At 47.4% G+C, this 12,323-nt stretch overlaps 2 protein-coding genes across 2 annotated transcripts in view; both read left to right on the top strand.

Moving 5' to 3' along the window:
- LOC122543747 (uncharacterized) overlaps positions 1-12,323 on the top strand; it is a 61,212-nt gene that overhangs the window by 14,939 nt on the left and 33,950 nt on the right. The window lies entirely within an intron of this gene.
- On the top strand, positions 2,729-3,790 carry LOC148143516 (uncharacterized). Its single transcript, XM_087974296.1, has one exon. The coding sequence runs from the start codon at positions 2,751-2,753 to the stop codon at positions 3,702-3,704; it is 954 nt and encodes a 317-aa protein (XP_087830422.1). The 5' UTR covers positions 2,729-2,750; the 3' UTR covers positions 3,705-3,790.

Here is a 12,323-nt window from a genome sequence, read left to right as displayed (position 1 = left end):
GTGTGTCTTTGTGTGTGGTGTGGTGTCTGGTGTGTGTGTGTGTGTCTTTGTGTGTGGTGTGGTGTCTGCGGTGTGTCTGTGTCTGTGGTGTATCTGTGTCTGTGTGTGTGGTGTATCTGTGTCTGTGTGTGTTGTGTCTGTGTCTGTGTGTGTGATGTGTCTGTGGTGTGTGTGTGATGTGTCTGTGGTGTGTGTGTGTGGTGTGTCTGTGGTGTGTGTGTGTGTGGTGTGTCTGTGGTGTGTGTGTGTGTGGTGTGTCTGTGGTCCAGTGTATGAGCAGAAGTGGGTATTGCAGATGCTGGCGATGAGTGTCAAGCTTAAAGTGGGGCTGGAAAAGCACAGCAGGTCAGGCAGCATCCCAGGAGCCGGAAAATTGATGTTTTGAGCAAAAGCCCTTCGTCAGGAAGGGCATCCTTCCTGAAGGGCTTTTGCCCGAAACGTCGATTCTCCTGCTCCTCAGATGCTGCCTGACCTGCTGTGCCTTTATATTACATTACATTTTTTACATTACATTACATTACAGTGTGGAAACAGTCTGTGTGGTGTGTCGGGGTGTGTGTGTGTCGGTATGTGTGGTGTGTCTGTGGTGTGTGGGTGTCTGTGTTGGTGTGTGATGTCTGTGTGTGGTGTGTTGGGGTGTGTGTGTCGTGTATGTGTGGTATTGTGTGTGTCGTGTATGTGTGGTATTGTGTGTCTGTGTGTGTGTCGGTGTGGTGTCTGTGTCGGTGTGGTGTCTGTCGGTGTGTCTGGGTGTCTGTGTGTGTGTGGTGTGTCTGCATGTCGGTGTGTGTGTGTGTCTTTGGGTGTGGTGTGGTGTCTGTGGTGTGTGTGTGTGTCTTTGCGTGTGTTGTGGTGTCTGTGGTGTGTGTGTGTGTCTTTGGGTGTGGTGTGGTGTCTGTGGTGTGTGTGTGTGTCTTTGCGTGTGGTGTGGTGTCTGTGGTGTGTGTGTGTGTCTTTGTGTGTGGTGTGGTGTCTGTGTTGCGTGTGTGTCTTTGTGCGTGGTGTGGTGTCTGTGTTGTGTGTGTGTCTTTGTGTGTGGTGTGGTGTCTGTGGTGTGTGTGTGTGTCTTTGTGTGTGGTGTGTGTGTGTCTTTGTGTGTGGTGTGGTATCTGTGGTGTGTGTGTGTGTGTCTTTGTGTGTGGTGTGGTGTCTGTGGTGTGTGTGTGTGTCTTTGTGTGTGGTGTGGTGTCTGTGGTGTGTGTGTGTCTTTGTGTGTGGTGTGTCTGTGGTGTGTGTGTGTCTTTGTGTGTGGTGTGTGTGTGTGTCTTTGTCTGTGGTGTGGTGTCTGTGGTGTGTGTGTCTTTGTGTGTGGTGTGGTGTCTGTGGTGTGTGTGTCTTTGTGTGTGGTGTGGTGTCTGGTGTGTGTGTCTTTGTGTGTGGTGTGGTGTCTGTGGTGTGTGTGTCTGTCGGTGTATCTGTGTGTGTGGTGTGTCTGCGTGTGTGGTGTGTCTGCATGTCTGTGTGTGTGTGTGTCTTTGGGTGTGGTGTCTGTGGTGTGTGTGTGTCTTTGCGTGTGGTGTGGTGTCTGTGGTGTGTGTGTGTGTCTTTGTGTGTGGTGTGGTGTCTGTGGTGTGTGTGTGTGGTGTGGTGTCTGTGGTGTGTGTGTGTGTCTTTGTGTGTGGTGTGGTGTGTGTGTGTCTTTGTGTGTGGTGTCTGTGGTGTGTGTGTGTGTCTTTGTGTGTGGTGTGGTGTCTGGTGTGTGTGTGTGTGTCTTTGTGTGTGGTGTGGTGTCTGCGGTGTATCTGTGTCTGTGTGTGTGGTGTATCTGTGTCTGTGTGTGTTGTGTCTGTGTCTGTGTGTGTGATGTGTCTGTGGTGTGTGTGTGATGTGTCTGTGGTGTGTGTGTGTGGTGTGTCTGTGGTGTGTGTGTGTGTGGTGTGTCTGTGGTGTGTGTGTGTGTGGTGTGTCTGTGGTCCAGTGTATGAGCAGAAGTGGGTATTGCAGATGCTGGCGATGAGTGTCAAGCTTAAAGTGGGGCTGGAAAAGCACAGCAGGTCAGGCAGCATCCCAGGAGCCGGAAAATTGATGTTTTGAGCAAAAGCCCTTCGTCAGGAAGGGCATCCTTCCTGAAGGGCTTTTGCCCGAAACGTCGATTCTCCTGCTCCTCAGATGCTGCCTGACCTGCTGTGCCTTTATATTACATTACATTTTTTACATTACATTACATTACAGTGTGGAAACAGGCCCTTCGGCCCAACAAGTCCACACCGACCCGCCGAAGCGAAACCCACCCATACCCCTACATTTACCGCTTACCTAACACTACGGGCAATTTAGCATAGCCAATTCACCTGACCCTGCACATCATTTGGACTGTGGGAGGAAACCGGAGCACCCGGAGGAAACCCACGCAGACACTGGGAGAACGTGCAAACTCCACACAGTCAGTCGCCTGAGGCGGGAATTGAACCCGGGTCTCTGGCGCTGTGAGGCAGCAATGCTAACCACCGTGCCCACGCCCACTCTAACCTATGGCACCTTCCCTTCCCTAAGGATATTTGTCAATCGGTGAGGTTTTTATGATAGTCCAGCAGATTCCTTGGTCATGTTTTCCATGTGCTGGCCCCACCACTGACCAGACTAATTTCACAACCTGTCTGTGTGTTTTTGTGGGTTCCGCCTCACTGTTCTGTTTTAAATTAGCAGTGCAAGGGAAGAATTTGCGGTCAAGGACGTGAGATGGAACATCGCCTCAGGATCTGATGGAGCCGTCCAATGTCTCCGAACCTGAATATCATTGAGTTTTGACCATGGAAGGCAGCAGCACCATTCGCAGCGGGGAGAAGCGGTTCACGTGTTCCGCGTGTGGAGAAAGCTTCAGCCAGTCTTCTGGCCTTTCAAGACACAACTGCAGACCCAGCGGTGAGAGACCGTGGAAATGTGAGGTTTGCGGGAAGGGATTCCGATCCCCTTCTGAACTGGAAACCCATCAACGCTGTCACACTGGGGAGAGGCCGTTCGCCTGCTGCAGGTGCAAGAAGGGATTCACTCGGTTATCCACCCTGCTCTCTCACCAGCGGGTTCACACCGGGGAGAGGCCGTTCACCTGCGCCGAGTGCGGGAAGGGATTCTCTCGGTTGTACCATCTCCTGACACACCAGCGTATTCACACCGGCGAGAGACCATTCACCTGCTCTGAATGTGGGAAGGGATTCACTCAATTCTCCAGCCTGCTGATCCACCAGCGAGTGCACACTGGGGAGAGGCCATTCACATGCACGGAGTGTGGGAAGGGCTTCACTAATTCATCCAACTTGTTGGAACACCAGCGGATTCACACCGACGAGAGACCTTTTAAATGTACAGAGTGTGGGAAGTGCTACAAAAGTTCCGGGGAACTAATATCCCATCAACATGTTCACACCGATGAGAGACCATTCACGTGCTCTCACTGCGGGACTGCATTCAAGACAGCATCTGGCCTCACTAAACACCAGCGAGCTCACAGCGGGGAGAAGCCGTTCATCTGCTCCAAGTGTGGGAAGGGATTCACTCAGTCGTCCAACCTGTGGAAACACCAGCGAGTTCACACTGGGGAGAAGCCGTTTACCTGCTCCGAGTGTGGGAAGGGATTCGCTGAATCGTTCACTCTACTGAGACACCAGCAGATTCACACCGGGGAGAGGCCGTTCACCTGCCCCCACTGTGGGAAGGGATTCACTCACTCATCCAACTTGCTGACACACCAGCGACTTCACAAGTAACTGCAATATTTGGACTTGCCTGTTAAATCTCATCAAATGTTCATTGTTATGTGTTTCTGTTGATAATAAACTAAACCCTAGTTCAAGTGTTTAGTTCTGGATGTAGGTTTGCTCGCTGAGCTGCAAGGTTCAGTTCCAGACATTTCAATACCCAACTGGGTTAATATCTTAAATGGGCCTCAGGTGAAGCAGTGTACATGATTCCTGCTTTCTATTTATATGTTTGGGTTTCTTTGTGTTGGTGCTGTCATTTCCTGTGGTGATGTCATTTCATATGGTGACATCATTTCCTGTTCTTTTTCTCAGGGGGTGGTAGTTGGGGTCTAACTTGATGTGTTTGTTGATAGAGTTCTGGTTGGAATGCCATTGCTTCTAGGAATTCTCATGCGTGTCTCTGTTTGGCTTGTCCTAAATAACACCAAGGAGGAGAAAGTGAGGACTGCAGATGCTGGAGATCAGAGCTGAAAATGTGTTGCTGGAAAAGCACAGCAGGTCAGGCCGCATCCAGGGAACAGGAGAATCGACGTTTTGGGCATAAGCTGGGGATTCCTGAAGAAGGGCTTATGCCCGAAACGTCGATTCTCCTGTTCCCTGGATGCGGCCTGACCTGCTGCGCTTTTCCAGCAACACATTTTCAGCTCTAAATAACACCAAACCAAAGAAACCCAAACATATAAATAGAAAGCAGGAATCATGTACACTGCTCCACCTGAGGCCCACTGAAGGTGATACCTAGTAGGGTAATGAAACATCTGGAAATGAACCTCCCAGCTCAACGAGCAAACCTACATCCAGAAGCTCAACCTGAGCTACAAATCTTCTCAAAACTCGTCAAGTGTTTAGTATTTTGGATAAAATAGTGTTTTAAAAAAAAACTGGCATAGCAAGCGAGATGAGCTTAGTTCTGGAAATCAAAATGTAGAATCAGTTTGGGTTAGGGTTATGACACAGGAACCAGCAATAAAGAAACAATTCAACCCGTGCTGTAAATTCAAGAGGCAAAGGACTATCCCAAAAGGCACTATTTAAAGTAAAAATTAACAACTTTTTATATATTTTTTAAGTCGAACGGAGAATAATTAACAACTCTGTTGTTGTGGTTCTGTTCGCCGAGCTGGGAATTTGTGTTGCAGATGTTTCGTCCCCTGTCTAGGTGACATTGTCAGTGCTTGGGAGCCTCCTGTGAAGCGCTTCTGTGATCTTTCCTCCGGCATTTATAGTGGTAAACAATGAGCACCCGAGCTACAAATCTCACAAAAATTAACAACTCTTTTCTCTAAACACTAACTTTTACCTTCCCGTCTGGTCTGATGAAAAAATTATGATTTACAAAAAAAAAATCAAGTTTCAAAACCAGTCAGCTTGCTGAGTGTGCTCTATAGATTTTCCTCTGTCTTCTTAGGGACTTCTGTTCCACAGGTTATTGATAGATCAGGGTACCTGTCAGAGTAGTGGGCAGCCTGTATTTATTGTGGCTTAGCAGTTCTCTTTGCCATTCTGGCTAACTGGTCAAACTGTCTGATACTCGGACCCCAAAACATCAGATCGTTTCATATTGTCAAAATACTAAATTCAAACATGATTTGAGTTTGGTATCTTGGGGCATAATTTAAACCGATTGGCCGAATTTGCATTTGTTTCTGTCTCCTAGCAACCCAGCCACTGCTAGCAATTCGACCAACTGTTACATTTTAAATTTTCCAGTAATTTGTGTGCTTCTCTAAGTCCTTGCTAGCTTTTCAACTCTCTTAAAGATGCAGTACCCCAAATGCCTTCATAACTTTGGGATTAAAAACAACGAAAAGTCACTTGTGGTAGATTTTTACAGGTCAACGAACAGCCACATGACTGTACAATGTGGTAATCAGCAAGAGATAATGGTAGTTTTAATTACGTATAGGTTAGCAGGATCAGCTGGGCAAAGGTAATGTGGACGATGAGTTCATGGAGTGGTTTAGGGTCAGCATGTTCTGGAAAACAAATGCTGAGAGCAGGCTATGCCAGAGCTGCTATTGTGCAGCGAAACACTATTATTCAATGACCTCACAGCAGCCCAGTAGCTCAGTGGATAACTTTGCTGCCTCATAGCGCCAGGGACCCCGGTTTGATTCCAGCCTCAGGGGACGCTCTGTGTGGAGCTTGCACGTTCTCCCAGTGTCTGTGTGGGTTTCCTCGGGGTGCTCTAATTTCCTCCCACAGTCCAAAGATGTGCAGGTTAGGGTGGATTGGCTCTGCTAAGTTGCCCATGTTATTCAGGGATGTGGAGGCGAGGTGCATTAGTCAGGGGAAATATAGGAGTAGGAGAATAGGTCTGGGTGGGTTACCCTTCAGAGGATCGGTGTGGACTTGTTGGGCCTGTGTCCTCACTGTAGGGTTTCTATTTCTATTTCAGTGAGTGTGCCTCTGGACAGCCACGATCATGATATGATTGAGTTTCACATTGATTCAAGGGAGAGGAGTGCGGGTATAAGTCTAGCATATTAAGCCACAGTATGGGTGGCATGGTGCCTCAGTATGGGTGCCATTGTGGCTTGGTTATAGATGGCATGACGGCTCAGTGGTTATCACTGCTTGGGTGACTGTCTGTGTGGAGCTTGCTTATTCTCCCCATGTCTGCATGGGATTCCTCCGGGTGCTCCGGTTTCCATACACGGATTGAAAGATTTGCCAGTTAGATGGATTGGCCATGGTAAATTGCACAGTAGTGTCTAGCAATGTGCAGATTAGGTGGATTAGCCATTGGAAATGTGAGATTACAGACTTAGGGTAGCGGTCTGGGTGGGATGCTGTTTAGAGTAAGGGCATGGAATGCCCTGCCTGCCAATGTAGTTAACTCAGCCACATTAGGGGCATTTAATCAGTCTTTGGATAAGCATATGGATGATGATGGGATACTGTAGGGGGATGGGCTTAGATTAGTTCACAGGTCGGCACAACATCCAGGGCAAAAGGGCCTCATCAGCGCTGTTGAAAGTGGAGTCGCAGGTAGATAGGATAGTGAAGGCGGCGTTTGGTATGCCTTCTTTTATTGGTCAGAGTATTGAGTACAGGAGTTGGGAGGTCATGTTGCAGCTGTACAGGACATTGGTTAGGCCACTGTTGGAATATTGCATGCAATTCTGGTCTCCATCCTATCGGAAGGATGTTGTGAAACTTGAAAGGGTTCAGAAAAGATTTACAAGGATGTTGCCAGGGTTGGAGGATCTGAGCTATAGGGAGAGGCTGAACAGGCTGGGGCTGTTTTCTCTGGAGCGTCGGAGGCTGAGGGGTGACGTTATAGAGGTTTACAAAATTATGAGGGGCATGGATAGGGTAAATAGGCAAAGTCTTTTCCCTGGGGTGGGGGAGTCCAGAAGTAGAGGGCATAGGTTTAGGGTGAGAGGGGAAAGATACAAAAGAGACTTAAGGGGCAATGTTTTCACACAGAGGGTAGTACAGGTATGGAATGAGCTGCCAGAGGAAGTGGTGAGGCTGGTACAATTGCAACATTTAAGAGGCATTTGGATGGGTATATGAATAGGAAGGGTTTGGAGAGATATGGGCTGGGTGCTGGTAGGTGGGACTAGATTGGGTTGGGATATCTGGTCGGCCTGGACGGGTTGGACCAAAGGGTTTGTTTCCGTGCTGTACATCTCTATGACTCTAATGTTCTATATTAAACCTAAATGAGGGAAATTGGGCATGATGTCACAGCCGGCTAAAATGAATTGGCAAATGAGGTTAAACCATAGGTCAGTAGAGATGCAATGGCAGTCACTCAAGAAAATATTTCAGAATCCAATCACATGGGGTTAGGGATAATATATTAAATAGAAGATTGGCCATCTGGAAAGCAGGTACAGTCAGCTCTGCTGTAACGCCTGTTCCTTCAACGCAAATAGGCTTCAATGCGATTGAAGAATTTAGACCGTTATTTGTAAAACGTGAACTTTCCTCACTTCTATCGGCTATAACGCCATGCTGGCCCCGTTCATTTCAATAGGGCGACCATTGCACAATTTTCTTACACGCAAGATTGGGCGAGAACTTAACTGTCGCGGTATATCAGTGATGATTTGGAGATGCCGGTGTTGGACTGGGGTGGGCAAAGTTAAAAATCACACAACATCAGGTTATAGTCCGAAAGGTTTAATTGGAAGCACTAGCTTTCGGAGCATTGCTGCTTCACCAGCTGGTTGTCTGCTGAAGGAGCAGCGCTCTGAAAGCTAGTGTGCTTCCAATTAAACCTGTTGGACTATAACCTGGTGTTGTGTGATTTTTAATGCAGTATATCAGAACTGACTGTAGTCAGCAGAAATAGGTTTTTTTCTGGTTGGTCAACAATAACTTGTAATGGTTCTATTTAAAATCTTTATTAATGACTTAGAGGCAAGGATAGAATGCACTTTAGTCAAATTTGCAGATGACACTGAATCAGGTGGGAACATAAGTTGAAAGGGAGAAATAGAAAATTTCCAAGTGGATATAGGTAGATTAGATTACTTACAGTGTGGAAACAGGCCCTTCGGCCCAACAAGTCCACACCTACCTGGCGAAGCGCGACCCACCCAGACCCATTTACCCCGAGGCGGGAATTGAACCCGGGTCTCTGGCGCTGTGAGGCAGCAGTGCTAACCACTGTGAGTGAGTGGGCCAACATTTGGCAGATGGGGTTAAATTTGGATGAATGGGAGGCTATCCCTTTTGGTCAGAAGAATTAAAACCCAACTTCGGGGCAGCATGGTGTTTAGCACTGCTGCCTCACAGTGCCAAGGACCGAGTTTGATTCCAGCTTTGGGTGACCATCTGTCACGTGGAGTTTGCACATTTTCTGTGTGGGTTTCCTCCGGGTGCTCCAGTTTCAACCCGCAGTCCAAAAATATACAGGTTCGGTGGATTGGCCAGGCTAAATTGCCTTGTTGTGTACAGGCGAGGTGGGTTAGCTGCAGTAAGTACAGGATTACAGGGATGGTCTGCCTCTGGGTGGGATGCTGTTTGGAGAGTCGATTGGGCCGGATGGCCTCTTTCCACTCTTGTAGGGATTTCATGATGATCTAAATGGAGAGAACTTCAAAGTCCTTCAGTGTAGAAAATTCTGGGTGTCTTTGTCCACGAATTGCAGAACTCTAGTGTGCAGGTACAGCAGGATAGCCGTCCGCCCCCACCCCCTCTCCGGCCTATCACCCTCACCCTCACCTCCTTCCACCTATCGTATTCGCAGTGTCCCTCCCCCAAATCCCCCCCCCCCCCCCCACCACCTTTTATCTCAGCCCGCTTGGCACACCAGCCTCATTACTGAAGAAGGGCTTATGCCCGAAACGTCGATTTTCCTGCTCCTCGGATGCTGACTGACCTGCTGCACTTTTTCAGCACCACACTTTTCAACTCTGGTCTCCAGCATCTGCAGTCCTCACTTTCTCCCAGCAGGATATAAGACAGGTGAATGGAATTTTGACCTTTATTGCTAAAAGAATGGGAGTATAAAAGTAGGAAAGTGTTGTTGCAATTGTACGAGGCATTTGTGAGGCTGCATGTGGAGCAGTGCATACAGTTTTTTTTTCCCTTGACTTGAGGAAGGATATAATCGCATTGGATGCAATTCAGGGAAGGTTCACTACATTATCTTCAGAGATAAGGCTTGTCTTATGATCAGGTTGTGCACTGTGAGCCCATACTCAAATTCAGAAGACTGAGAGGAAGTCTAATTGTGGAATATCAGGTAGTAAAAGGGGTCGACAAAGTAGACGGAGTAAAGACATTTCCCCACCCTTTGTTGGGACATAAGAGGTGGCAGAGTTAAAATAAATGAGGAGGCATTATTTCTATCAATGGCTTGTGAATCTGTGGAATTCGTTATACCAGTGTCTGGACATGGAATAAATTTAAGGAGGAGATTGACAGATCTTTAAATAGTTATGATTTGGATGGGTTATGGGGAGTGGTCAGGAAAGTGGAGTTGAGGCCAAGATGAGATCAGTCATCGTGGTATTAAATGGGAGAGCGGTGTTGAGGGGGTGAATACCCTCCTCCTGTTCCTGGTTCCAGTGTTCTGCTACTCAGATAAGGTACATCACAGTGATAAGTAACTGAAGCAAAGGACGTAGTAATCCGTGGCTAACAACGGGGAATTGAAACTAGCTGCAGATTGAAAAAACAAGGTATCATTGTACAAACATGAGTGGCAGGGCAAAGGAGTGACAGATGGCTATTCAGCTAACGGGAAAATGAGAGCAGGCAGAAGTGAGGCATCCTCCTGTGGCATGGAGTGCTGGGATATCACCGTTTATTTCACTGACTTGGAATGAAGAGTCCATGTACATAGATCCCTGAAAGTTGCCACCCAGGTGGATAGTGCTGTTAAGAAGGCATACCGTGTGCTAGGTTTCACTCGTAGAGGGATTGAGTTCCGGAGCTGCAATATCGTGCTGCAACTGTACAAAATGCTAGTGCGCCCACACTTGGAATACTGTGTACAGTTCTGGTCCCCATATTTCAGGAAGGATGTGGAAGCATTGGAAAAGATGCCGAGGAGATTTACCAGGATGTTGCGTGGTCTGGAGGGAAGGTCATATGAGGAAAGGCTGAGAGACTTGAACCTGTTCTCATTGGCAAGAAGAGGGCTAAGAGGGGATTTGATAGAGACATACGAGATTATCAGAGGATTAGAGAGGATGGACAGTGAAGGTCTTTTTCCAAGGATGATGTCAGCTTGTATGAGAGGGGATAACTACAAATTGAGGGGTGATAGATTTAAGACAGATGTCAGAGGCAGGTTCTTTACGCAGAGAGTGGTAAGGGCGTGGAATGCCCTACCTGCCAATGTAGTCAATTCAGCCACATTAGGGAGATTTAAATAATCCTTAGATAAGCACATGGATGATGATGGGATAGTGTAGGGGGACGAGCTGAGAATAGTTCACAGGTCGGCGCAACATCGAGGGCCAAAGGGCCTGTTTCTGCGCTGTATTCTAAAATATGGCTACTGCGTTTGCTGCTGCCACAAAAGATGGAAGTTGTGACGAGAGCATAAGGAATCTGTGCAATGGGATATCAACGGGTTGAGCAGGAGAAAAAACATGGAAATGGTGGATAAAATGTGAACCCTCCTACTTTGGCAGCAAGAACTGAAAAAAAAAGCATGTGACTGGTGAGAGATTGCAGAATGTACAGAGGAATCTGGGGTGTCCTGTCACATGAATCCCAACACGTTTGCAGGCAGGTACAGCAAGTAATTGGGAGGGCAGCAAGACTGGGTTTTTTTTTTGCAAGGCAATGGAATGTAAAACTAGGGACTTAAAGCACAGTACGCTGGAGAAACTCAACAGGTCTGTGGAGAGAGAAACACAGTTAACGTTGAGTCCTGTGCGATGCTCGTTCTGCAGCGTCCACAGTAGGAGGTTTCCCTCCAGTCGTACCACGTATCCATCAGAGGATATTCAGTGCACTGTACGGAATTTTGACACGTTGCATGAGGATATAAATCTACTAGAAGCTGTTCAGAGAAGGTTCCCCCAAATGACTCCTGTTGTGGCGGTTACATGATAATAACAAGTTGGGCCTATATTGACTGAAGTTTAGAAAAACAAGAAGTGCTTTTATTGAAACATAAGATCCTGAGGGGCCTGACGGGTGGATACTGAAAGGAGGTTTCCTTTTATTGGAGGGACTGGGACTATAGGATCCACTTAAAAAAAAATCGCCCACTGAATATAGAGTTGAGAAGAATTCTTTCTCAGAGTGACATGAATCTTTGAAATTCTCAGCTCCAGTGACTGGTGGACAGAGGATCATTGAATATTCTTAAGGCAGTGTTAAATAGATTCTTTACTAACAAGTGGGTCAAGAGGTACAGGGTGGGGGCTCAGTAATGTGGAGTGGAGGCCAGATCAGGCCAGTAATGAACTTATTAAATGGGGGAGCTGGTTGAATGGGCAAAGTGACTGACAACGACAGTTGTGTGCTGTTGTCTATATTCACACAAAAGTTTCACAAATCAGGTTTGTGTTAAGCACATACATTCATTAAAAGCATCTTGTATGGTTCATTTTGAAAGATTCTCTTTCCCCTGTCTCCTCCATCCCTCACCTCCGTAGACCCATACAGCACAGCAACAGACCGTTCGGTCCAACCAGTCCATGCTGACCCGTAATCCCAAACTAAACTAGTCCCACCTGCCTGTGTTTGGCCCTTATCCCTTCGAACATATTCATGTGTTTACCTAAATGTCTTTTAAACGCTGCAACTGTACCTGCATCCACCACTTCCTCTGGAAGTTCATTCCACACACAAACTACTGTGTAAAGTAAAAAACTGCCCCTGGTGTCTTGTCAAATCTCCCTCACCTCAGCTTAAAAATATGACACCTTCCAATCACCTTATCTACACTCCTCGTGATTACATAAGGTCACCCTCTATAAAGTCACTCCTGTACCTACTACACTCCAGTGAAAAAAGTCCCAGCCTCTCCTTATAACTCAAACCCTCTATTCCCAATAAGAACAGGAGAGTGGACAACCCCACCGCCCTGTGGCCGATCAGTTGAAGCTGACCACTTCAACTCCCCCTCCCACTCTGCCTGGGACATGTAAGTCCAGGTCCTCCTCCATCGCCAAATCCTAGCCACCCCATGCCAGGAGCAAG

Source organism: Chiloscyllium plagiosum, unplaced genomic scaffold, assembly GCF_037043375.1.
Source record: "Chiloscyllium plagiosum isolate Xiang-an unplaced genomic scaffold, Cpla_swu_hap1 HiC_scaffold_27, whole genome shotgun sequence".
In the NCBI taxonomy this organism is placed as follows: Eukaryota; Metazoa; Chordata; class Chondrichthyes; order Orectolobiformes; family Hemiscylliidae; genus Chiloscyllium; species Chiloscyllium plagiosum.
This window is presented reverse-complemented; position numbering and strand designations above follow the sequence as displayed.

Excerpts from the sequence above, each read along its gene's own strand:
- LOC148143516 (XM_087974296.1), top strand. The coding sequence starts at position 2,751 with ATGGAAGGCAGCAGCACCATTCGCAGCGGGGAGAAGCGGTTCACGTGT.